Source organism: Rhinolophus ferrumequinum, chromosome 16 (assembly GCF_004115265.2).
Source record: "Rhinolophus ferrumequinum isolate MPI-CBG mRhiFer1 chromosome 16, mRhiFer1_v1.p, whole genome shotgun sequence".
Classification (NCBI taxonomy): domain Eukaryota; kingdom Metazoa; phylum Chordata; class Mammalia; order Chiroptera; family Rhinolophidae; genus Rhinolophus; species Rhinolophus ferrumequinum.
Window position 1 is genome coordinate 22,265,799 of NC_046299.1, and position 27,647 is coordinate 22,293,445.

At 41.5% G+C, this 27,647-nt stretch overlaps 2 protein-coding genes and 1 non-coding gene across 4 annotated transcripts; 1 reads left to right on the plus strand and 2 right to left on the minus strand.

The window, feature by feature from the left end:
* Positions 1 to 64: 64 nt before the first annotated feature.
* Positions 65 to 26,439, minus strand: BORCS7 (BLOC-1 related complex subunit 7). 2 transcript variants are annotated; one of them, XM_033130852.1, is made up of 6 exons: positions 26,234 to 26,439; positions 12,039 to 12,234; positions 3,351 to 3,413; positions 3,206 to 3,249; positions 2,219 to 2,239; positions 65 to 1,687 (listed from the first exon to the last, which is right to left on the minus strand). In XM_033130852.1, coding segments are annotated over exons 1-6 (378 nt in total). In that variant the 5' UTR covers positions 26,236 to 26,439; the 3' UTR covers positions 65 to 1,635. The 2 variants fall into 2 exon arrangements, with proteins under 2 accessions (XP_032986743.1, XP_032986742.1); XM_033130851.1 differs by lacking the exon at positions 26,234 to 26,439 and adding an exon at positions 12,387 to 12,415.
* On the minus strand, positions 7,056 to 7,129 carry TRNAI-AAU (transfer RNA isoleucine (anticodon AAU)). The gene has a single exon. It is a non-coding gene; the product is annotated as a tRNA-Ile (tRNA).
* Positions 21,738 to 27,646, plus strand: LOC117036161 (steroid 17-alpha-hydroxylase/17,20 lyase). The gene is made up of 8 exons (XM_033130849.1): positions 21,738 to 22,034; positions 23,481 to 23,619; positions 23,837 to 24,066; positions 24,716 to 24,802; positions 25,194 to 25,409; positions 25,723 to 25,892; positions 26,470 to 26,573; positions 27,071 to 27,646. The coding sequence occupies exons 1-8, from the start codon at positions 21,738 to 21,740 to the stop codon at positions 27,352 to 27,354; spliced, it is 1,527 nt and encodes a 508-aa protein (XP_032986740.1). The 3' UTR covers positions 27,355 to 27,646.
* Position 27,647: the final 1 nt, after the last annotated feature.

Here is a 27,647-nt window from a genome sequence, read left to right on the forward strand (position 1 = left end):
TTCCAAAATGGCCAGCATCCCTAAGTAAAGGATTCCCCAAACACTGGAAGCACTCGAGCATGTGTACTTGCCAGAGATGCAGAGCTGAGGCAAAGGGACTGGATTCAATTACTTCCAAGATTCTAAACTGCTTCTTCATGTTTGTTCCAACATGATGAAAAAAACTTAGACCATACCTTTAATCTTTTTTTTATCTTAAGTATTTCTTTTTGGTTCTTGGATGATGGGACTTTTGCTTTCTAAGTTGGCAAACCTTTTTTTTTTAATTAGTCCTCGGATTTTCTAAGTAGATAATCCTATCATATGATAATAACAATTTTGTCTCTTCATTGCTAATAGCTATACCTATTTTTAATTTCTGCCCTGGGTATGGCCACCAGCTAAATGTTGATTAGAAACAGTGATAGTAACATCCTCAGATAACACTTCAAATATTTTACTCTTAATGTGACATTTGCGGAAAGTTTGCAACCTTTCTTTTTAAGGTAAACTGAGCCTGTTTACATTTAATAATTGTAATAAATGTTTATAGAATAAATGCATTAAGTGAATTCCTTCATACTTTTTTTTTTTAAATCTTAAGTTAACGTGTATATGTACAATGAGGGACAAATATGATTAGTCAACTCGATGACATATAATACGGATTAAACTGAATTCATGTTTTGTTTCAGTGAAAACATCATTTTCTTATGTCAACTTTCTCCCAAACCCTTAGTACATGAAGAACTGAACTGGAACAAAATAGAGTCCCATTTAAAACTCAAACAAAGTAAAGACACTGAGACGTGACTATAGACAATGGTAAAGTCATGCCATTTAACAAGATGAATTCAATGAACACAGGTAAATGTCTACAAACGTAAGGGTTTCCCCATGGCACAACCCTAAACAACAATCACTCACCGGAATTCAACTGCCTTCGTATTTGGCAATAATGTTATACAAGTGAATTTGCTGATTACTAGCAAAATTACAAAATAAACCCAAGGCCATTTAATCAAGAGTCTTAAACAACTAAGAAATCCTAGGAATGCAGGTCAAGGCAAGAGTTTGCAGCTGTCCAGATATGATATAATTTGCCTAATTTTCATTTAGGAATTTGCTACAACAAATAAAATCAGTATCTCCTCTGAGTTACTAGAAAAGGAAACAACGGCTATTGCCTATCACCATTCTGTGAAATTAAAATATTTTCTCAATGTATGATTTAAAGAAAAGTTCTTTAAAAATAGTATTTATCATTCATATATGTTCACAATAGAAGATCTATTTCTGAATTGAAAACACTATTCAGTATTTGCTTAAGAATCACCTTTAAACAATATGGCTTTTGACATTCAAGTTCTATGGGAAAAACTAAGACATTTTTAAATCTTGATTTAATATAAAACTAATAGAACAACTTAAAAAACTAGAACAACTTAAAAATTCAATAAGAGCATGGGTTAGTCTGATTCAAGAGTGCTTCCAAAATTCAACCACCTAGCTTCTTTTCAGGAGAAATTGTACATTATCCCAAATCTTTTCTACCTTAACTTTTGAAGAAGAAAATGGAAAATCAAACCCACAGCATAAATGGTTGTGCAAAATGTCTTCTCTTCAGCATCAGGGAAAGCCTTCTTATAAGCTGTTCTATTTCAACAGATGATTCAATTGGTCCTGTAGATCAGACGACTGCTCAACACTAGAAATTAGTATAGATGAAAAAGTTGATCTAGAATGAGCGATAAAGACATCTCTGTGCAAATCATTTCTACTTTAATGTATAAGAGCAGTGGAAGCTTAATCAAAATTTATACTGGCCTACTAGGGTCCCAGAAGTTTTTAAACTATGAAGAAAAAGGTTTGTAAAGCCAATTAGTAGTGTAAAATATATTGCAAGGGACATATTTAATCCACTTTAAAAAAACAAGTCTGTTTAATGACTTTCGCACATTTACTCTTATTATTGCCAATGTAAAAAGTTTTCTATTCCTTAAGGTTGCTCTCTACACCCTGTAACTTTTAGAAAGCCTTTATTAGTAGTGCATGCCTTTGATTTACTGCATGCCTTTGAAATATACCACATCCGTATATCCTAAATGAGCCATCCCAGAGCATATGCCAATTTAAGGGCATCTGTCAACCAGTTTTGCACTGACCCTAGGCCAGCAGAGTAATTCCCCCTAGCCTGCTTCAGTTGGTCACCTACTCCCCTACCTTTGGGGTTACTTACTTTTTCTGAATAGCTTCTTGCCTAAACCAGGAAAAGAGGAAAATAAACAAAAGAAAACTCAGTGAACTAGCAGAAGTTATTTATGGATATATATATATATATATATATATATATATATATATATATATATATGCAAAACAAATTTCCAGCTTATGTCACATTCTATATTTCTGTCCATCCTGTCCTAAGTTTGTGCTATTGAATCCCTGTTCAATGTCTGAGTGCAGAGCTGCTGAAAAGATGTATTCTAAACCTAAAGAGGTAATAACACTCTATGAGAGTGTGGGAAGTGGTCAAAAAACTACATACATGATTCAAATTCAGTTTGTGTATGGTGGAGTCAAATGGTCACATACCTGATAGGAACCCACCAAAAGAATGAACATATAGCTATTTAAATATCAAGAATTGAATTTCCAGTACGTACAAGTATAATATCAACTATATAAAAACTATAAAACAAAGTAAGATGAAATTATTATTTTATCCAAAATCACCATGGAGAAGGTGTCTCTACATTTCCAAATTTCCTGGATGGTTTACATGTAGCTAGGGCTGGGCTACATGTGGAAATGTAGGCTACAGGTCACAGTTATACTTGACTCCCCAGTGAAGGAGTAGATTCCCCAGGACAGAGATCAGGCACAGTCAACAAATACTGACTAAGTGCCTACTAGGTGCCAAGCACTGTGCTAGCACGGTCCTGGCATGGGCCCTGCCCTTACGGGGTTTACAGTCTCTTCCTCTGAGGAGTCCTCAGATTGACCCAGAAAAGTTCACAAAAGGTAGTCCCAGCTCTGATCTCACCCCCAACCCAACCTCTGCAGTCTCAGTCATCTTTTGCAGAGGGAACTCATCCTTGACCAACCCCACCTGTACTCCCAACTCTTGTCTCCACAGGAGAATATGCTGAACAACCAAGGCAACGAGCAACAGCCTGAGGATAATGACTGTGCAGGAAGTAGTCAGTGGAGAGGGCATACTCACTGGTATTGAAGATGTGTTGTTATTATTGCCATTTTCCTTAAACTCTGCATTGAAAAAACAACAACAAAGAAATAGAACATTCTACTTCCCTGGAGCCACACAAACTGTATCTAAAACCTAAGTCACAAAAGAAATGGTTTCTTACATCTTCCGAGTGCAAGATGGCGTCTTCCTGTAGTACCATGTTTCGAGCTGCCTGGCCTAGCAGCTGGAAGACAAAAATAAAATGGTAATAATCAAAATTGCCAAACTTCCTGTAATCTTCTCTCTGCAGCTGTTACACCACCACCCTCTCTCCTCCCCCCACTCTCCCATACAACCACAAACACTCCAAATGTAATGGAGGATAATGTTCCACTTGTTCATGTTGAAAATCTATTTCATTGTCACTGTGGCAGTGCTGGCATGGGCTCGACATCTGTTCCCAAGGCCACTGCCTGAGAAATGCAGTGCCCCATAACTGCTGAGCTCTCTGCATAGCTTATTAGTCAAATGCTGAGAGGAGAAGTCTGCAAAAAAAAACAACCACCTTTGGCACCTTTCTCCCCAGTGAGAACCTGACTTCTGATTCTTTAAAGGCAAATTTGAGATTTGGGGTGGTTTGAGAGGAGTGAGAGGGCAGGGGTTAGGGTAGGACTGAAAAGGACAGAAGGAATGTAGCTGTTTAGAAAAGGAATGAGAGCCACAGAGAAAACAAAACAATACCAAAAAAAAAGGCCTGGCAAGAAGCTCAGGACTAAAAGTGGGAAATCACCCCATGAAGGACGGCCAGATGGGGTTGGGGAAGAGAAAAGAAAGGAGAACGTGGAAGCAGATTGTAATGAGTTCCCTGATCACTGGGCCGTGAGACCAAGAGAGAAAAGCTGAGCTGTGGGTGGCCTCTGCTCAAGGAGATGAGACTCAGCACTGAGAGGCAAGAAGAGATCAACAGAGGTTTCTGGTCTACTGTTGCACCCTGTTCCCGGTAGACATTAAATCTACCCATGTAAAGGGAGCTACTGTGATGTGTGTCCTACCAACCTTCCTTGTTCCTTGGATCAGAGAGGTTCTGGTGAAAAGGAGACCCGTGACTTCAAATTAACCAGGAACACCAGCACTGCTACAGCCCCGCTCCCCACCCCCGCCCCAGTCCTTCCCCCACGGCAACTTTTATTTATTTTTCTTTTTAAAATTAATAAATCTTTACATGCTTCTAAAGTCAAAACAATAAAATAAGACCTTCCATCCCTGTTTCTTCCCCTCCCTGCTCTCTCTCCCCTGTGCACAAATATTTTTGATTAGTTTTTGGTTTATCTTTTCATTGTTTCTTTTTAAAACAATGGATAGATATGTATACTGTCCCCCTTACTTAAAATGTAACTTACTATATGCCCTCTTCCACACCCTGCTATTTTCACTTGACAATGTGTACTGAGCTTGATCTGCAGCAATAGATAGTGACTCTCCGCATTGCTTTTTCGGCTATAGGGCACTCCACTATAAAGCTGACTCATAAAGACTATTCAACCAGTCCTCCACTGTGGAAGCGAGGGCTCTTTCCAGTCTTTTGCTATTATGATCACTGCTACATAAAGTTCCTTATATACCTTTGCATCTTTTTGCCAGCATATCTTTGCGATAGACTCATAGAATCATGATTGTGACAGCTGGATCAGAGGACTTTAATTTTGCTACATAGTACCAAATTCTCCTCCAACAGTTATACCATTTTACATTCCCCTTCACAATGTACAATTAAGGTGTGACAGTTAAGTTCGCAAACTTATCCCAGAAAAAGTGCTGCATACCTCACTGCTGAATATCACTACAGTCACCTTCGAAGTACTCCACTTAGGAAGCCATGCACTGACGCCAGCACCTAGTCCACCTTTTTTTCTGGAATGACCATCAGAGCAGTTGTCGTATTACCCTTGATGTCCTGAATGTCATCAAAATGTCTTCCTTTCTATTATTTCCTTTATCTTCAGATTAAGAAAGAAGTCATTGGGGCCCAGATCAGGTGAGTAGGGAGGGTGTTCCAACACAGTTATTTGTTTACTGGCTAAAAACTCCCTCCCAGACAGTGCTGTGTGAGCTGGTGCGTTGTTGTGATGCAAAAGTCATGAATTGTTGGCGAAAAGTTCAGGTCGGCTATCTTTTTCACGCAGCCTTTTCAGCACTTCCAAATTATAAAGTTGGCTAACTGTTTGTCCAGTTGGTACAAATTCATAATGAATAATCCCTGTGATATCAAAAAAGGTTAGCAACATCATTTGGACTCTTGGACTAACAGAAACTTCTGGTCGTGGAGAATTGGCTGACTTCCATTGTGCACTTTGACGCTTTGTTTCAGGGTCGTATTGCTACACCCATGTTTCATCACCAGTGATAACACAGCCCAAAACATCGTCTTGCCTCTCCAAAAGGTCTTGGCAAACTTTGACTCTCCTTTGTTCATCAGTGAGCTCCTTCGGGACCATTTTTGTACACACCTTTCTCATGCCAAGATTTTCAGTTAAGGTTTTCCTGTTTCTCCATTGATGTTTACTTGATCTGCTTTGCTTCTCACAGTCAGCCGATGATTTCAACACACAATTTGATGAATTTTTACAATGTGTTCATCAGTCCTGCTTGTTACTGGCCGCCCTGACCTCCCTTCAGTGACATATTCTCTCCCCTCAGAAAAACGTTTAATCCATTTGTGCACTGCTGTTTTCTTCACGGCATTATCCCCATAAACTTGGGCTAACATGTCCCTGATTTCACTTCCACTCTTGCCAAGTTTACCAAGAAATTTAATGTTTGTTCGTTGCTCTAATTCAAGCTCAGACATTCTCGCGATGGCACACAAAAACACGCAACAACAATAATGAGCGCCACTCTGCATGACACTGCCGCGCATTGACACGAACACAGCTGTGAGACACTGATATACCAAGGTTATGAAACCTTACTGAGCTGTTTGCACAGTGCTGCCAAGGTAAGTGCATGGTGGCAAATATACAAACTTAATTGTCAGACCTCGTATGAGAATGCCTGTTCCCTCCTGTGGCCATTTGTATGTAGCAAACTCCAAACTCCTATAGATGGAGGATGGTGACTGAAAAACTAATAGCAAAAAAAAAGGGTTCTACTGCAATCTTCATTCATTCACTAAGTCATTCAACAAATATTTATTAAGTGCTTATGATATGTCAGTAAGAGACATAGTTGTTGTCCTTATGGGGCTCACAATCTGGGGTTACAAGAGGACACAGGCACTCCAATACTTTGTGTTAAGTGCTGACGGGGAAGCAATGGATGCCTTGAGAGCACGGGGGTCGGGGGGGAAGTGGGGGTGTCTAACCCATTATAGGGGTTTAGGGAGGGCCTCCTAAAAGAAGTGACTTCTAAGCTGAGACCTAAAGGATGAGGTTTAGAATTCTTCTTAAGTGTAATTTTATGAAAAGCGGTATGATCAGATTTACTGTTTGAGAAGGATGGTAAGCAGAATGGCCTAGAGGGGGGACTGAAGGCAGAACTTGGTTAGAACACTGCAGTATTCTAAGCAAGCAGTGAGAGTGGCCTGAATCACAGAAGTGACCATTTTAAAAAGTGGGGGTTTGGGGGGGTGGGTTTGAGAGACATTTAGAGACACTTGAAGGGACCTGTGATTGCCCGGAAGACAGGAGCTGTGGAAGCTGTTGTAACGTAGGGCCAAGGTCTTTCCTTTGATAATAGATGTATTCAGTGGCACTGTGCATCATTTTCTTACATAAACTAACCACATACTTAACATATCATCTAATCAGCTAAGATTTCCAGTTTTCCAGTTTGGGTTTCTTTCTTTCTTTTATTTTTTTTAAGGAGGGCCCAGCTAACAGTGGCACAGTGGCCCATGCGGGGATCGAACCGGCAACCTTGGTGTTATTAGCACCACGCTCTAACCAACTGAGCTAACTGGCCACCCCCAGTTTGTGTTTCTTTAAAGTGGAACGACTTGAATACACCTATAAAATAATCTGAGTACCAACTCATTTACCCCTCAAGCTTTTACTATTGTCTTGCTCATAATTAACTCAGTAACAGTCTTAATACTCATCTTCAGCAAGTATTTCTGATTTCCAACTTAGTTTTCATAGCAATAGCATCCCTGTTGTTTTTTTTGTACTCATATTTCATTGTTTTCCATATTATTTCATTAATGTAGTTGCAACAGCAATCATAAGTGTTTTACACAAGTTTAGCAAAAAACACAAAGGGGGCGGCCGGTTAGCTCAGTTGGTTAGAGCACGGTGCTCAGAACACCAGGGTTGCCGGTTCGATCCCCACATGGGCCACTGTGAGCTGCGCCCTCCACAACTAGATTGAAAAAACTACTTGACTTGGAGCTGATGGGTCCTGGAAAAACACACTTAAATAAATAAAAGTTTTTTTAAAAAAAACAAAACACAAAGGACCCTGACTAAGCACACAGTTCAACTGCAGGAGAAGTGCAAGTGTTCATGAGAGGAGTGTTAGTCCAAGCATTCATTGTGCTGGGGGCACAAGCCAGTATGTTTTCCCTCACTCTGTGCTCCATCCATTCCTGTACACACTCCCATCTCAAGGCCTTGAATTTGCCACTTCCTTTTTTTGGAACTCTTTGCCTCTCTATCTCCACATGGCTTGCTCCCTCTCTTCATTCAAGCATCTGTGCAAATGTCACCTCCTCAGAGAGCCCTTCCCTAATGACTCTATTTGGGTAAACTCTTTCATCACTTTCTATTCCTAGCTTTAGTTTTCTTAGCCTTTATAACCACCTGATTGTTTTGTGTTTCATTTGTTTATCTGTCTCTTCACTAAAATGTAAGCTTTCTAAGAATGGGGACTAAGTTTTGTTTCCTGCCTCCTCCGTTGTAGCTAGAACATTCCTGACACACATCAGACACTCAATAGATATCTATTAAATGAATGCTGTGGCATGAGTGTTTTACACACAGAAATTGCCAGTTTATCAAACAAAATAGCTATGTGGAGTCTGTTGAAAAGAGAAGCAATGCTCTATGGACTGAGAAGGACTGAAAATCAGTTAAGACATTCCAATAACCTCATAGTCTACTAAAGGAAAAGGTTAAAATATGTAAGTAACTAAAAAAAAAAGCAATATGGTATGTGATAAATGCCATGTAAGAGATCCAGTAAAAAGACAAAGTTCAGAGATTTGAGAGATGATATGTCAACCCTGTCTCAGACACCTGGATTGCTTTCAGCTTAACTCAACCCATACCACCTACTGGCACCCTATCTCGAACTACTACAGAAGCAGGCCATTTGAAAAAAACACAGGAGGAGGAACAGGAAGGAGCAAGTCACATTAGGGCAGTCAGTGGTGGCACAGTGGCTTTTTGGACACTTAATCCAGCTAGTACAACATGAGAGGTAGTGGCCAAGAATGTAGACCTAAAACCTGTCTGCTTAGGTTTGAATCCTAGTTCTATCCTCTCCTAGCTTCTATGTGACCTTGGACAAGTTAAATTCCTCTCTGTGCCCTCTACATAAAAAAGCAACCTCTTTATTATTACCCTTAGTAATATTTTTACTGATATATCTCTTCAGGGAAGGGAAACAAAAGAAAAAATAAACAAATGGGTCTACATCAAACTAAAAAGTTTTTTCAGAGCAAAGGAAAACATCAACAAAACAAGAAGACATCCTACTGAATAGGAGAAGATATTTGAAATGATAAATCTGTTAAGGGGTTAATATCCAAAATTTAGTAAAAAAAAAAAAAAATCTCATACAATTCAACACCAAAAAACCCCAAACAATCCAATTTAAAAATGGGCAGAGGACATAAATAGACATTTCTCTAAAGAGGACATACAATGGCCAATAGACATAAAAAGATGTTCAACGTCACTAATCCTCAGAGAAATGCAAATAAAAACCACAACAAGATACCACCTCACATCTGTCAGAATGGCTCTCATCAGTAAATCAACAAACAATAAGTGTGGCAAGGATGTGGAGAAAAGGTAACCCCTGTGTACTGTTGGTGGGATTGCAAATTGGGGCAGCCACTATGGAAAACAGTATTGAGTTTCCTCAAAAAATTAAAAACAGAACTACCTTATGACCCAGCAATTCCACTTCTGGGTATTTATCCAAAGAAATCCAAAACACTAATTCGAAAAAATGTAAGTGCCCCTATGTTTACTGCAGTGCTATTCACAATAGCCAAGAAATGGAAACAACCGAAATGCCCATCAATAGACGACTGGATAAAGAAATTGTGGTGCATTTATACAATGGAATATGAATAAAATCTTACCATTTGCAACAACATGGATGGACCTAGAAGATATTATGCTAAGTGAAATAAGTCAGACTGAGCAAGACAAATACCGTATGATTTCACATATATGTGGAATCTAAAGAACAATAAATGAGCAAACAAAACAGAAATAGATTCATAGATACAGAGAAAAAACTATGGTTGCTAGATGGGAGGGGATTTGGGGGATAGGCGAGAAGGTGAAGGGATTAGAAAGTACAAACTGGTAGTCACAAAACAGTCACGGGGATGTGAAATACAGTATGGGGAATATAATCAATAATGTTGTAAAGACTATGTAAGGTGCCAGATGGGTACTGGACTTATGGGGGATTATATAAATGCCTAACCACTGCGCCGTACACCTTAAACTAATATAAAATAATACTGAACGTGAACTATAATTAAATATATACCAGGAGTGCCAAAAAAATGTACACATTTTAAGAGATATTATCCATGTATTTTCGAAGTTGAAGTGAATTACGATAGCAATGCGTAGTATACCGTTTGCTCAAAAGATGACGTTAAATGAATGCTAGCGTCATTCATTGTATTACCGTTTTAATACAGTTGGTTTTCTTTCTTAAAATGTGTATACATTTTTGGCACCATCTGTAGTCACGGGATATAAAGTACAGCATAGAGAATATAGTCAACGGTATTATAATAACTATGTATGTCAGAAGGGTAGTACACTTAGGGGGGTTATTACTTTGTGAAGGGTGTAAATGTCTAATCATTAAGTTATTTTGTACACCTGAAGCTAATTAAAAATATGAATAATTTTTAAAAACTACCTCCTTTTTTAGCGATTATAAAGACTTAATGAATTAAACTACATAAAACACAGCAGTACCCAGAATGCAGTAGATGCTCAATAAATGTTAAGTTTATTATGATGAATATGGATGTTCGATACATACTGGTGGTTGACTATGAACACCATCTACTTTTTAAAATTTATATATTTATACCACGTTTCTCTCCAAAAACGATTCAAGGCAATTTATATCAAACTACGTGTGTGTGTGTGTATGTGTACATTTTCTTAAAACAGAAATAGAACCTAAAAGTCATGAAAAGGAGAAAGGAGTAAATATGTCTACCACTGACACTGACATAGGAACTTCTATGCAACCAAGGCAAAAAGTGAAACACAATGAGTTGCATAATACTTCTTTGGTAAAAGGCTACGTAACAATTCTTCAGAAGAGATAACTTTCCTTTGCTACTGAATCCTAAAATGAGTGTATCATGTGGGACCTCACACAAAGCATATTTGGGATCCCCGGGTCAGTGACTTCAACAATAGTGTTACGGTCTATACAAACACTTTCTTTTGGCCACCATCAAGAAAAGCTAAGGACGTAACATGAAAGCTAATTTCTGTTAATACAATTGGGCCTTAAACTAATATGAATAAAACTGCTGTGAACATTCACACACAAGTCTAAAGACCTACAGACATACTATGCTTGCTACTGCAACTAACTACATATCTTAATGAAATAATATAGAAACTGATAAAATACGAGTAAAAAAATGAAAGAGTTGCTATTTCTATGAAAACTAAGTTGAAAATCAAAAAGACTTGAAGATGAGTAGCTAAGATACGCTGCTGAGTTAATTATGAGCAAGATAATGGCCCACAGGAGAAAGTCATCGAAATCTAAAAAGATTCTGTACTCAAATTGTTTTACAGGTGTATTCAAGGTGTTGTTCCACTTTAAATAAACCAAAACTGGACATCTTAGACGACATGTTATGTGTGTGGTTGGTTTATGTAACAAAATGATGGACATATTTTCCATTTCTCTTGAGTAAAAACCTAAGAGTGGAATAGCCAGGTCATGAGACCCATGTTGTTTTTCCATTCATCTGTCAAAGGGCATTTCGGTTGTTTCTACTTTGGTGCTACTATGGATAAAGGTGCTAGAAACATGTACAAGTCTTTGCGTGAACATATATTTTTATTTCACTTGAGTGAATATCTAGGAGTACCTATAAAGTTTCTAGGAGTACCTATATAAAGTTTTCTGGTGTCAAAAGGCATCAAATAATTCCATACATGGAACCAGCGTGCTGAGGGGAAAATCAGGGCAAAGAAGTAAAAGAAAACCATGAATGTGCCCAGAAAGACAAATCAGAAAAGAATAAATTCATAAACAGATTATGCACAAATGTACGAAAGAAATCTGGGGTGTTTAGGACAAAACCATGAGTTTGGGGACCGCAAGGTACAGATCTTCACTAAAGACAACCCCGAGAAACAAACGAGGAACTGGTTAGGACCACTACCTCATCCGTCGTCCTGCAGCAATCTCCGCTTTAAAACACAGATTCGCGTCATCTCGTTTCTTGCCCCTCCTACACCGCTAGTGGTCCCAGAGACCATACATCCCAGAATACAACACTTGCCCTCCGCAAACAAGCTCTAAATCTCCGCCAGCAGTTCACAGCCTACAACTCCCAAGATGCAACGCGACCCCCTTCCCACACCTATGAAAGACGCGGAGTGCCGGGGTATGAGGCCCGGAGACTGTACTTCCAGCTCACCTCAGAGCTGCGGGAACCCTTCAGCACTTGCTTAGTGAGCGCGATCACGTCAGTGCCGCAGGTGTTCACCTTCTCCGTGAGAAGCCCCTTCACGGACTGACCGAATCGCGCTTGCGAATCCGGCGGCCCAGTCGCCATCACCTCAACTAGTGAACGCCTCCGCACGGGCGACGGCGAGTCGCCAGGGCCAAAAGACCTGCAAATCGGAAGGGAAAAAATGAGTTTTGTTTTGTTTTGTTTTGTTTTGTTTTTCTACCTTGGGAAAACGGAGGTACAGGGAGGGACTCCCGCGCCTGCGGAGGTTCATCTTGACTAAATTTAAATACATTAAAAATACTCATTTGCTACCCTAAGGAAGACATGGCCCAGGCAAACATCTGTGGAAGGGATGGAGGACAATTTCAGTAAATCCATGGTTTAAAATCAGAAGGCCTGGATTACGATCCCAATTCTGCCATTTAGTTGTGCAACTGCAGATTACCCAATTTCTGCGTTTTGTGTTCCTCATCTATAAAATAGAAATAATAATGTTAAAGTCTCCAAAAGGTAATGTGAATGAGTTAAAATCATTCAGTCCCATTTTAACAAACATTTCATTAACAAAATACCAAACACTGTGCTGAGCTAAAGATAGAGAAAAAAAATGAGACACAGCCCTCCTCTCCAAGGAGCACCTAGGCTGTTGAGGCGTGTAAACAGGAACTAGGAAGAACAACCCAATAAAAAAATTGGCGAAGTTTACTAACAGGCAATTTTTAGAAAATCAAATGGCCAATGAATGTAAAAAATTCTCAGCACCACCAGTAACTTTTAATGATAAATGAACTCTTTGTTTTATTAAAAGCAAACTGATTATCACCTTGGAAAATAGTATCTGAAATGTTTCATGTAGCTCTATTTCTTTTTTAGCTAATACACAAGTGAGATTGGCATATTGCAAATTTTATTTAAAATCACCTGTACTCAGTATCAACATCATTTTCTCTTCCAGGTATCTGTATTCATATCTGTTGATCCTTTCACTCTTGTTTTTAATCAATTTTAGTATGGTATAATTTATGTGCGATAGCTACATTCTTTTAAAGTGTACAATCTGTTGAGTGTGATAGATGTAGAACATCTGTGAACCACCACACTATTAAGACACAGAACATTTTCATCACCCGCAGAAGTTTTCAAGTGCGCCTTCGTAGTCAATTTGCCCCTCACTCCAGACAACTGATCGGCTTTCTTGCACTATAGACTAATTTGCATTTCTATAATGTTATATAAATGGAATCATACAAGAAGTACTTTTTTGTGTGTGGCTTCTTTCTCTCGGCATGATTTTGAGAGTCATTCACATGGTTGTGTGTGTCATTAGTCTATTCCTTTTTATTGATGAGAAATATTCCATTGTTTGGCTAGCCCTCATTTTGTTTATGCACTCACCTATTGATGGACATTTGGATTGTTTCCATTTGGGGGCTATTATGAATAAAGCTGCTATGAACATTTATATACAAATCTTTATAAGTGTTGTTTCCATTTATCTTAGGTAATATCTAGGAATGGAGTGGCTGGGTCATATGGTAGGTGTTTAACTTTTTAAGAAACTGCCAAACCATTTCCCAGAGTTGTTTACCATTTTACATTCCCAACAGTAGTATAGGAGACTCCAGTTGCTGCACACCCATAAACTTTGGAACAGATTGATTGTTCTACAGCCACGGTAACAAGTAGTCACCTGTGGTAGACAGTCTGTCCACTGACAGCTGGCTTCCATGATCCCCATCTCCTGGTTTTCATGCCCTTGTGTGGTCCCCTTCTCTTACTTGTGGGAAGAACCTGTGACTTGCTTCTAACCAATACTATATGCATAGGTGATGGGAAATAGGTTATTATGTGTACATGATTATGTGATTACATTACATATTATTGTAAGGCTCACCTTGCTGGAGTCACTCCCTTGCTCTGAGGAAGCAAGTGGCCATGTTGGAGAACTCCTCATGGCAAGGACCTGCAAGCACCATCTATTCACTGAGGGCTGAGCCTCCAGCTAACAGCCAGCAAAACAATGAAGCTCACAGTCAAATAACCAAAGGGATATGAATGCTACCAACAACCAGTCAAGTGGGGAAGCATATCCTTCCCCTGTCAAGCCCCCAGGTGAGAACCTGGCCCTGGTGCACACCTTGATTGCAGCTTTGGGAGACCCTAAGTACATGACCCAGAAAAGCTGTACTTGATTCCTGACCCACATAAACTATAAAATAGCAAATGCATTTTGTTTTAATCCACCAAGTCTGTGGTAATATTATACAGCAATAGAAACTAATATACCACCAGAACTTGTTTAAAATGTGTTCAACCAATGACAATTCACCTCAGTGAATCCATTTTACAAACCAATTAATCAGGATCTGCTCCTCATTTCTTGTATAGATGTTGATATAAACAAAACCAACTCCATCTTTGTATCCCTGAGTTTGTATGCCGTGACCTTTGACCAACCTTAACGCCCTTAGCAAAGCATACCAAAGCCTTCTAGTTGATGATTATCTGTGTTCCTTAAAATGTAGCCATAAATATTTTTGTTAGTAATGGCTGAAATGGCATGACAACTGAGATAAGTACCAATTTAGTCATAGTATCAATTATAAACAATCACCTTTCACAAGATCACCGAGTGGTATGACTCCTGGCACATACTGTGTTCTTTGTCTTGTCAATCATGAGTACCTGGGTTATACCATTAAAAAAGTACTATAAAAGGAGTCTGTTAGCAAAGAATAATTTGTGCAGAACTGCTGGGTCATCTGTCTGCTCCAACCCTACATTCCTGTAAGTAAATAATACATTCTTTTATATTCTATGAAGTTGCCTGCTTTGTTTGTCAGTCTTAAGATGCCTTCTCATTACAGTGGCCATTACACCTTTGCCCCACCATCAAACACTTCTGAAAGTCAGTCATTTAGGGACAGATTCATAACAATAATCATCCCTCAGAGTTCCACTCAATCAACAATCGTAATGTCACATATACAGATGTTTTCAGCCTGCTTACATCCATCAATCCCTGAAGTCAATGCTTCCCAAAAACTCTGTTGTGATCAGCAGTCTACTCTCTCTATTGAGAGACTGCCTGCTCTCAATAAATTCAATGTTGTCTTTTTATTTCATATATTGAATTGTATTCTTATCACCTTTTGACAGTTCTAAACGTTGCACCAAGATCATTTTGAAGACCCTCACTCGGCAGCATTTCCCCAGACTCCAAATCAACAGCTGCAATCACTGGATCCCTTGTGCCCACCCTCTATCTGTCCTTCAGATCACATGACAAATACGTTGGTCTCAAGAAGAATTTGAATGCTAACTACTTTCATTGAGCTCCTGTTGCTAATTTTATTGTGTTATCCAATGACATGTAACCAAATAGATCTTTGTATAAGGTCTTTAGACTCAGGTCTTTGTATAAAGAAAGTAATTAGGCCTGGATCCTTGTATTAAGTAATAAGACCTTTGGGTTTGGAGATGCGCCATTTAGTTATTAATTTTATGTCTTTGTATAAGGTTATTAGACCTTTTATTTGGTGGCATATTGTTTGATAAATATTTTTGCAATTAACGTGATTATTCTCTTGCAGCTTGCCTTGCCTTTGCTGCTGTTTGTCTCTCTATATAAAGTTAAGTTTCAAGGTTTTTTGCTTTTTCCAGGATTATCTTGTTTCTTTTGAATATGTTCCACAGGAAATGGATAGAGTCATAGGCATGACTAGTCTCCAAGCTGGCCCTTGAGGGTTAATGGACTATGTCTGTTGGACCTGAGACTGACTAATGTTATCACATGTAGTAAATCTTTTGCTCACCGAAACCACCCAATATTTTTCTACTGGTTGATTAACTAATTATGAATTATTGTTACTTTCTCCTTCTTGTATTATCATCTACTGGGATAACTTCCTTAATCCAGAAACTCTATAACCTTTGCCCAACAAAGGGGAATCCCCAAATTGTGTTTCAGCAATTCAAGAAGAGCCCATGACCAGAACAGAACTTTTGGACATACCAATACTAAAACTTGATGCAATATTGTTTGTTGATTGACTTCTTAGTAAAAATAGAAAGTGACAGTACCAGGCTCGATATAGGTAGTCCAGTCACTCTTCTAAAATCCAATTCTTTACCAGAAGTCAAATTGTTCAAGTGACTGAACTGTAGCCCTTTCTAGGACACATCAAATTATTCAAATAAAAGAGTGGATATGTAATCTAATAGCTGGTATGCTTTTAAAATGGTTAGTTTCTTTAAAATACTATTTTAAAAGGTTTTTAACTTCCTCAGAAACTCCTGTAAAAACAAACGACATGTGAATTACCTGATGCCCTGATACCACCTGAAATAACTGCTGGTCCTAAAGATAGAGAAGCTAGTACAATACTACAAACATACTTTAAAGGTCATCATGTTAAACAGGCTGCTGTGATTAAAAGTTTATATACAGGGACCTCATATAAAACAACAAAAATAATAACAAATTCATGGAGAAGGTAAAGGATTCGATCATAAATACACAAAATCGGTCCACTAAATTCTGAAAAGAAACACAAGGAAAAACTAAGTTTAAGATCTATGAAGATAAGGTCTTTCAAAACCAACATTGTCATCTAGTTGCATCAGATAAAACTTCGGATGGACACTAGATGAAGTTCTACATAAAACACCTCATTCCAGGAGGTCCAGGTTGGCCCCAATATAAAACACTGACTGGGAAATTTTTTCTAAGACAACAGAGGATATGGCCAGTACATGCCTCATCTATAATTAAGTTAATCTGCAAAAATTTGAAAAGGTATGATTCCAACTATATTGCATGCTGGTAAAGACAAAACTATAGAGATAGTAAAAAGATCAATACTTGCCCAGGGGTCAGGGGGAGTGGATAAGTAGGTGGAACATAGAGATGGTAGATAATTTGTCTCATTTTTTTCCTTACATATTTGATAGAATTCACCAATGAAACCATCTGGGCCTGATGCGTTCTGATTTAGAGGGTTAGTAATTATTGATTCAACTACTTTAATAGATATAGACCTATTCAGCTTATCTCTTTCTAATTGTGTGAGTTTTGGTAGATTGTGTTTTGAAGGAATTGGTCCACTTCATTTAGGTTATCAAATTTGTGGGCATAGAGTTGTTTATAGCATTCCTATATTATCCTTTTAATGTCCATGGGATCAGTAGTGATGGCCCCTCTTTCATTTCCAATATTAGCAATTTTTGTCTTCTCTCTTAGAAAAAAAAAAAAAAAGCCAGGTTAACCTGGTTTGAATTTTATCAAGTTTGTTCATGTTTTAAAGACCCAGCTTTTGGTTTTGTTGATTTTCTCTATTGCTTTCCTATTTTAAATTTTATTGATTTCTGCTTTTTTACTGTTTATTTTCTTCTGCTTGCTTTAGGTTTATATTGCTTTTCTCTCCCTAGTTTTCTAAGGTGGAAACTTGGAGTATTGATTTTTAGATCTTTCTTCTTTTCTAACACATGTATTCAATGCTATAAATTTCCCTGTAAGTACTACTTTCACTGCATCCCACAATTTTGATAAGTTGTATTTTCATTTTTATTTAGTTCAAAATATTTTTAAGATTTCTTCTTTGACTTGTTTTATTTAATTTCCAAATATTTGGGGATTTTTTCCAGCTGTCTTTCTGTTATTGATTTTTGTTATGTGGTCTGAGAGCATACTTTGTATGATTTTTGTTCTTTTAAACTAATTGAGGTGTGTTGTATGGCCCAGAACATAGTCTATCCTGGTGAATGTTCATGTGAGCTTGAGAAGAATGAATATTCTGATCTTGTGGATTGAAGTAGTATGTAAATGTTGATTAGATCCAGTTGATTTGTAGCTAATGAACACTAATTATCTGGGTCAGGGCAACTGCAATGATGCTTAATTTTGGCTGGAAGCTCAGAAAAAGCATCCATGAAACTTACTTGGATAAATGTAATTACTAAAAATATCTTTATGTTCTGAGAAGACTTCTGCTTTCTGGCTAAGATGGAGTAACAAGAATTGGATTTACCCTCACATGTGAAACCAACTATGTAAAAAAGCAGATAAAATATATGAAATAACAGTTTTTTAAAGACATTGGACATCAGACAGTAAAGGCCAGTGACCTCTGGGGAGTGGGAAACAAATGAGATGAGTCCAATGATTTCTCCAGCTTACTGCCTGAACAAAGTTTCTAAGCTATGGCGCAGGGAAGGAAAACATAAGCAGAGACTGGTGGAGGAGACGAGGCTGGGAATCTGGGGAGGTCGAGGATCCTACAGCTCAAAGGACAGTGGAGAGAGAATTACAAAGAAACTTTGGACATCTGCAGAGTGGTGGATACCCTTGAATCTTTAACTGAGTCCCAGTAAGGGCATTCATGCGGGAAAACTACTGGAGGCCAGTGAAAGAACCACCTGAAAATATTAACAGAAACAATGGTTCTTGCTCCCACAGGGCTCACAGTCCTTCCGGTTCCCATCAACCAGAGTGGACAACTTATTAATTTGTGGGTCATTGCTTAGAGTACTCAGAAGCGTTTTTGTCTTAGTAGCGAGGCAAAATTAGTGCTAGAGTCAATGCTGCCCTGGTCTACCCAACAAGTCAAAATCAAAAATAAGACCCAAAGGATCAAACCAGCAAAGGTGACAAAATGCAATCATACACATTTGGGAATTTTTGTTTTTATTTTGAAATGGTAGCTTTATTTTTTGATAAGTTAATTAAAATGCAAATTTCTTTAATAAACTAAGATTTTTCAGTAATCAGATGATAGATGTATCACTGACACCCAAGGATGAAAGTGAAATGTACAGCCAGACTGAGTTGTGAGTAGGACTCCTAGATCACCAATGGTGCAGGGTCAAGATCTCAAAAAAAAGTAATTTGACTAATTTAACTCAGTCTGAGAATTTATTCCCGTTGGGCCATATTCTCCTAATCCAATCGGGATCACAAGACACAAAAGCACAAACTGTGGGTGAAGTCAGATGAATGTAGGAGGCAATCGTTGACATCTCTAGTATAAGAGTCATCCATTTCTAAACTCTATGAGGGTGAAGAGCAGTATCTATTTGTAAAAGGTTGAATATTGGTGATAGTTAAGACCTTGAGGGGGTGAGATCAGCCAGGGAGAATGTAGATGGAGAAGAGCCAAGGACAGATTTGACATACAAAATATGACAGTGGAAACAAGAGGAGGAACAAAAGAATTACAAAGAATCCAGAGCTATATGATACTTCACATTACAGTGTTTAAAGGAGGTGAAAATAATCAATAATGCTAATGGACAATTTTTATAAAAGGAGGTCTGAAAGACCTCTAGTGGATTTGGCAATATGAAGGTCATTGCTGATGTTTTTGACAGAAGTACCATTGTTTGGTGGGGTCAGAGGCCAAACTGCAACAAGTGTACAATGAATGGGGAATAAGATAGAGACACAAGTATCTATTATATATTATTTTACTAAGAAGTGTGATTGAAAAGGGAAGAAGAGGGCCGGCCCGATGGCTCAGGTGGTTGGAGCTCCGTGTAACTAACTCTGAAGGCTGCCGGTTCGATTCCCACGTGGGCCAGTGGCTCTCAACCACAAGGTTGCCGGTTCAACTCCTCGACTCCCACAAGGGATGGTGGGCTGTGCCCCTGCGACTAGCAATGGAAACTGGACCTGGAGCTGAGCTGCGCCCTCCACAACTAAGACTGAAAGGACAACAACTTGAAGCTGAACGGCACCCTCCACAACTAAGAGAGAAAGGACAACAACTTGACTTGGAAAAAGTCCTGGAAGTACACACTGTTCCCCAATAAAAAGTCCTGTTCCCCTTCCCCAATAAAAATCTTAAAAAAAAAAAAAAAGCACCAAAAGAACACACTAAAAAAAAAAAAAAAGAAAGAAAGAAATGAAGAAAGGGGAAGGAGAGAAATTAAAGGAAAATTACAGGGGAATGTAGCATCAGTAGAGGATTTTTAAATTTCATTTGGGATAAAAGTCTTGCGTGTATTTGTGAGCGGAGAAGAAGACAATAGAGAGGATGAGTTGAAGATGCAGGAGGAAAATAACGAAAGAAAGAAGAATCTATGGGAGCTATGAGGGAACAGAGTCCAGACATAGGTGGAGGGGTCGATTTTTTAAAAATATATTATTTAATACAGTCAGTTAAAACATATTCTGTCTCTGTTCCTCTTTTCCTTTTTTCTTTAATTTTTAACTCAGCTTTGAAATGGGTAATGCATTCACATGATTCAAATTTTTTTAAAGGTACAAAAGGGTAGACACTGGAAAGTCTTGTCCAACAGTGGGGCAAAGGTGTAACGATCACTGTAATGAGAAGGCATCTTAAGACTGACAAACAAAGCAGGCAACTCCGTAGAATATAAAAGAATTTACTATTTACTTACAGGAATGTAGGGTCGAAGTAGACAGATGACCAGCAGTTCTGCACAAATTATTCTCTGCTAACGGACCTCTGTTATCGTACTTTTTTAATGGTAGCCCAGGTACTCATGATTGACAAGACAAAGAATGCAGTACGTGCCCGGGGCCATACCCTCGGTGGTCTTGTGAAAGGTGATTGTTTATAATCGATACTAGGGCCAATTTGATATTTATCTCAGTTGTCATGCCATGTCAGCCATTACTAACAAAAATATTTATGGCTACATTTTAAGGAACACAGATAATCATCAACTAGAAGGCTTTGGTATGCTTTGCTAAGGACGTTAAGGTTGGTCAAATGTCATGGCATGAAAACTTGGGGATACAAAGATGCAGTTGGTTTTGTTTACGTCAACATCTATACAATCTTCCACTACCACCCGCAGCTTCCTAATTCTTCTTCCCATAGACAACTAAATTATGATGAAAAAGTTTGAAGGGTAGATAGCGGTTATAGTTGTATAACCTTATGAGTTTATTTAATGTTACTTAATTGGCTACTTCAAAATGGTTGAAATGGTAAATTTTATGGCATGTATACTTTAACATAATAAAACCAATGTTTTAAAAACATCATATAGCTAGAAAGCGGATTTATATAAGCTAGGATTTATATAAGCTAGGATTTAAACCCAAATCTATTTGACTCTAGGGCCCATGCTCTCAACCCTGGGGTTTCATGGCCTCTGGAAGGAGCAGCAAAGCATGACCTCTGGGTGCTTGCTCTCACTATCTTGTGTGACTTTATACAAGCCTAACCTTTTAAGGTCTCACTTTCTCAGCTGTTACATAATAAGACTAGATAAAATATCTTTGACAGTCCCTGCTGGTTGTAACCTCCCTGACAATCATCTATCCATTGATTTTGATTTTACAGCATAGAATGTCCCAAACCTGATTCCTGACCCAGATATCATTTGCTTCTGGTGCACTCTGGGGACAGGAGGGAGACAAGCTGTCCTCCCCTTACCTCGCCCCTCCCTTAGGGGTTTGCCCTGGAGTTGGGCCAGCCCTTGAAGAGGCCTCCACTCCCCCTTTATTTCCCCATTCTGGGAGAGGGTTCAGGCCTGGCTGTACTCCAGGATAAACTTCCACAAGGCAAGAGATAACACAAAGTCAAGGTAAAGATCAGGGCAGCCCTTAAAAAGACCTTTTTGAGCCTTAGAGTGGCTGCAGCTCTTCTCCCCAGCTGTCTGTCCTGCCTCCGGCACCCGGCACCCGGCGCCATGTGGGAAGTCTTGACTCTCCTGCTGCTCACCCTAGCCTATTTTTTTTGGCCCAAGGTAAAGTGCCCTGGTGCCAAATACCCCAAGAACCTCCCATCCCTGCCCTTGGTGGGCAGCCTGCCATTCCTCCCCAGACATGGCCATCCGCATGTGAACTTCTTCAAGCTGCAGGAAAAATATGGCCCCATCTATTCCTTTCGTATGGGTAGCAAGACTACAGTGATGATTGGCCACCACCAGCTGGCAAAGGAGGTGCTCATCAAGAAGGGCAAGGAGTTCTCCGGACGGCCCCAAGTGGTAAGCAGTGCCCATCAGGCCTCCTCTCTCACTAGCCCCAGGGGTTTTTCAGTTCTTTGGCCAAGACCATGCCTGGAATGACCCTTCTAGCTCAAACAACAAGCAATTCTTCCAAAAAACAGACTAGCAGGGGTAAAGGTGGAGAGGGACTCCTCACGGCCCCACAGAGCCTCTAAACTAGGCAGGAAGAATTAAAGGGAGACTTCATTTTCCGGGCTGCCCCAGAGGTGAAGTGGGGTAAGAGCAGTGGACTGAGGGGATCAGGGAGCCCTCACCCCTGAACTGGATTATGATCTCTCTCAGCCTAGACTTCCCCAACTAATGAAAATAGTGCATAGAAAGATCTTAGCCTAGTGCCCACCGCAGCAAGTGCTCAATAGTTTTATGGATATTACTCCTCCTGTGAAAGATGGGGCTGGTAATTCCTGTCCTCTGTGGAAACTGCAGGGGACGAGTAGCCTGGCTCTGGGAGGGCTGGGGTTGCTGTTTCTGTGGAGCTGTCCTCAGAAGCTCCAGCTCAAGGGAGCATTTCGAGTACAATGATGGTCCATCCTACTGACGTTTTGGTGGTGCTCCTGGGGGGAAAGTGGGGGACCTAACCATCCAGGAACACTGCCAACACTCCATCCCAGCGCCCCACTGCTGATTACTCCCCTAAACACCCCAGGAAGGGTCCCCCAGCCACTCATCTTTGTTCTTTCTTGGACCAGTCAGCCAGATTTGCTGGCCAACTACCTCCCTCCCAACACTACTGAGCTCTTCTCTCCAGTGCAGAGGAAGGAGGAGGCTAGTCAGCTGGGGCTTGTGGGTCAGGGGAGAGAACGGGGAGCCTTTGGACCCTTACGCTTTTTGGGATGCCTTTGGGAAGAAGTGGCTTGGCCCAAGTTCAGACTGGGTGGACAAGACATCTGCACTCTCCAGATGTGACCCTGTGGTGGGCACATAGCCTTGCAATGGAAGGGCAAACAAAAAGGAGATGAACGGCTGTGGCTGTAACGGTCCCTGGAGGGCCAGGGAAAGGCAGAGGTCTGGGCAGTGCTCAGTCTCTACAAGCCTCACCCCTGCTCCTGCCCCCAGGACTGGCACAATTCAGAACATCTATCTCTTCAACAGCAGCCCTCCCCTGGTCAGAAACATGAGAAATGAGAGGCTCAGAGATCACCCTGACATTGAACTGCACCCCAGAACCCCTGAATTCTAAGGCAGGGTTCTTTCTTTCTCCTCACTCTGTCTCACTGATAGAATTGGGAGTAGAGGGGACTTAGGCCCTGCCCTACACCTACAAGGCCTTAGAGTCATGGTGGCGTAGAACAGGGATGCCCCACATGGGGGCTGCGTGGTGGCTAGCTTCCTTCTCCCTCTGGAATGGGGAGCGGGAGGTAGGAAGCCCAGGGCAAGGGCGGGTGGATGGTCTCTGATTCCTACAGCCTTTCCTGCTCTCCAAAGACTACTCTAGACATCCTGTCAGACAACCAAAGAGGCGTTGCCTTTGCCGACCACGGTGCCGCCTGGCAGCTGCATCGGAAGCTGGTCATGGCCACCTTTGCCCTGTTCAAGGATGGCAACCAGAAGCTAGAGAACATCAGTAAGTACCCGGCTGGCCCCTGGGGCTCTGGGGGAGAAGAAGGTTGGGGAGGGGAGGAGGGGTATGGATAGCCCAATCTATTAGATAGCGTTTTCTTGGCTACTGCTGCCATCTAGTGGCCATCTGCTATCTGTCCCTGGCTGAGATGGAACTGAGAGGGGGTGAAGGAGCTGCTTAATGAATCCCCCCAGCCTCATGTTCCTCTCTCTCCCCTCAGTCTGTCAGGAAATCAGTTCATTTTGTGATTTCCTGGCCACCCAGGATGGACAGTCCATAGATTTGTCCTTGCCTCTCTTCCTGGCGGTGACCAACATAATCTGCTTGATCTGCTTCAACATCTCTTACAAGAAAGGGCACCCTGTGCTGAAGACCATCCAGAAATACAATGAAGGCATCATGGATTCTCTGGGCAAAAACAGTGTGGTAGACATATTCCCCAAGTTGAAGGTGAGGATGTGACCAGGCCCCTCCTTCAGATCCCAGCAGACCCTGACAGTGTCCCCAATTCTTCTTGCTTACTGCCCAGCTCCAGACCCACTTTTTCCTGACCACCTCAGCTACACTGACCTCTGCCTGCTCTGAACCTTAAAACCTCACGCTTCTCTACATAAATAGGTTTCGCTTTTTAGTTATGCATTTCATACTCATGATAACGGCTCTTGTTTATTTACTAATTGCCATGTGCCAGTATTGAGCACTCCACATGCATGAATCATGGCATTCCCCGGGGAAGTAGGTGTTATTGTCCCCATACTGATGGGAATACAGGCTTTGAGAAGTTCAGGAACTTGCCCGAGGCTTCAAACTCAAGTCTATCTTACTCTCAAGAACTGGGCACACAACAGAATCTCCTAAGCAACCCTCAAGCAGTGCTTGATGTTTGATTGAATGGGGAGTGAGAAGTGGAGACCACTCCCTTCTCCCTTGTTTGAAATTGTCCCAGTTATCATTGATGGTCCCATTTTGGCTGAAGGTTGGGGTTGGAGAGGGAACCCTCCAGAGACAAAAGGCCAGGATGTGCTTCCAGAAGGGATTCTGGTAGCTGTAGAAGCAAACTGGAAGAGGAATGAATTTGATATTTCTTTCTACTTTCCAGATTTTCCCTAACAAAACCCTGGAAAATATGAGGGACTGTGTTAAAATGCGAAATGATTTGCTGAATACAATCTATGAAAAACATAAGGTAGGTCATGGTGCAGAAGAGATCATGAGTTAGGTTGAAAGTGTCATGAGAGCAGGGTTAAGGTCCATTTTGGATACTGTAGCATCTCTAGCACCTAACAGAGAGCCTGGCACATAATAGGTGCTCAATAAAAGCTGACTTAACTAATGAATAGGGGTGGGGAAGTGAGGAATTGAAGAGGATCCTAGAAGGAACCTATCCACCCCCGAAATTTAAAGAGGACCTTGCGCTGCCTCACCTCCACAAGCTCATAGGTCCTGGCTAGACTCACTCCACTCCCTCACTTCCGAGTGGAAGAAGCCTTTGTATCTCCAGTCTGGGATGAAAGTATGGCAGGGTGTTGCAGATGAGGCTCCTTCCTTATCACTGTTTCCCAACCTTACCCACCCAGGAGAATTTCAGCAGCAACTCTATCACGAACATGATGGACATAATGATTCAAGCCAAGATGAACTTAGACAATAACAATGCTGGCCCCGTCCAGAATTCAGAGCTGCTTTCAGATCGACACATCCTGGCTACCATCGGGGACATCTTCGGGGCTGGTCTGGAGACCACCACCTCTGTGGTGAAGTGGACGACGGCCTTCCTGCTGCACAATCCTCAGGTGGGCCTCTCCTTCCTCTCGTCTTCCCAACCAGTACTGACCCCAGTGAGACTCACCTCTAGCTCCAGACAGGGAGAGGCAAGACGCCCAGGCCTTTTGTGCAGGATGACTGGACTGCCCTGTCCAAGCAGTAGTTGGCTAGGCCCTAGCACGAAGCTGCCCCCTCGTCTGGAAGGAAAGCTTAGGCTACAGAGCCACCACTGGGAAGGGTGTGGGCCAGCTCTTCTAGATGTGACAATAGGATTCTCTTCTAAGCCTATGCTCTTCCTGGACTTAAGTACTCTGGTCGCATCCAACCTTCTCTGGCCCCCAGTTGCAGAAGAAGATCCAGGAGGAGATTGACCAGAATGTAGGTTTCAGCCGCACACCAACTATCAGTGACCGGAACCACCTCGTCCTGCTGGAGGCCACCATCCGAGAGGTGCTTCGCATTCGGCCCGTGGCCCCTACGCTCATCCCCCACAAGGCTGTCGTTGACTCTAGGTACGCCTTCCCTCCCGATTACCTCCAGCCCTGTGATACACTATTCAACACTGCTTGCAGCTCACATGGTCCCTTCTCTACTCCCCCACCTCCCCAGCTTACTGGCCAACCTATAGTCAACCATTTGACTGTCAATCATCCTACCCACGACCCTTTTGATCCATGTATCCACCACCCAGTAACAGCCAATGACTAATCCACAGATCTGCCTGACCTCCCTCCGAAACTGCCAGCTGTCCTGGTGACATGGGGTCGGGGAGGAAAGACTAGTGCCCTATGCTCCTACCCAGTGCAATAGCCACAACACACACACATTACACCAGCTCAAAATGCATACCCACATGTCCTGACAGATACGAATGTCCGTGTACAAAAGTCGTGATACTTAAGTGCTTGTCAGGAAGAGAGGGCTGGATTCATATTAGGTAAATCCGGCAGACGCTGAGGAAAAGATGAGGGAGTGGGCGTGAGGGAGTACAGGGCTCTTTTCCCCAGGTAGGGGGCTGTAGAGGCTTAGGGCCGAGCAGGTAGGGGAGGACTATTCCAGACCTCCTTTTCCTCTCCCTCTCTGGAGCAGCATCGGCGAGTTTGCCATTGACAAGGGCACAAATGTTATCATCAATTTGTGGGCACTGCATCACAATGAGAAGGAGTGGCACCGGCCCGACCAGTTCATGCCAGGCGAGTACACGTTCTGTCCTGCTCCCTGTAGCCTGTTCTCTGTGCTCCACTACCCCAGCACCACCTCCCCTCTGCGAGGCTGGCAACTAGAAAACTCCTGGCTTCAACTACTTGGACCTGTTGATACCCTTTTCCTACCCTAGACTTACACAAACTCTTCACAGCTGGGATTCCTACTCTCTCCTTCCACCAACTGCAAATCACCTCCTCTAAGAAGCCTTCCAGGCATATGTATATCTCCCATTAAGTTGGCCCTCTCCCCTTGGATGGTGGCATTTTCATCTGTTGATCCTGCTTCCTTTCTATCCTTCCTGAATATATTATTTCCTTGGTATTATTAAGGGTTACCTGAGAGCAAGGCTGTATCTCTCCTTAGGCTAGGGTTCCCCCCGGGAAGGTGGTCCACCGCCTCGGACTGGGGCTCCTCAGTCAGGGCAGAGGCACTCCTCTCCTTACTCTAGCCCTGGCCGCTGACTGACGCCTCTCCATGTCCACAGAGCGCTTCCTCGACCCCACAAGAAGCCAGCTCATCTCGCCATCGTTAAGCTACTTGCCCTTTGGAGCAGGACCCCGCTCCTGTGTAGGTGAGAACCTGGCCCGCCAGACGCTCTTCCTCTTCATGTCCTGGATGCTGCAAAGGTTCGACCTGGAGGTCCCGGATGATGGGCAGCTGCCCTCCCTGGAAGGCAAACCCAATGTGGTCTTTCTGATTGACTCTTATAAAGTGAAGATTAAGGTGCGCCAGGCCTGGAAGGAAGCCCAGGGTGAAGGTAGCACCTAGAAGCCATACCTAGCACTCCACCCTGCGTGGCCCCACAGCACAGAATTACTCTACACCACCCTCTCCTATCATTCTTCCTTCCTCGTGGCCCACTCTGCTTCCTTTTCCACCCTGCAGCCCTGACAGTGATGTGCATAAACTAAAGTTTTTCTTTAAAAGGTCTCTGTGCAACTCATTCCTTTAATTTGTTCACTCATTCTCTCACCAAATATTTTATTGAGCATTTCCTATGTGCCACTCACTGCCCCTGGACACTCAAGCTCCCTGGTCACCTGAAGCTGACATTTCTAGCA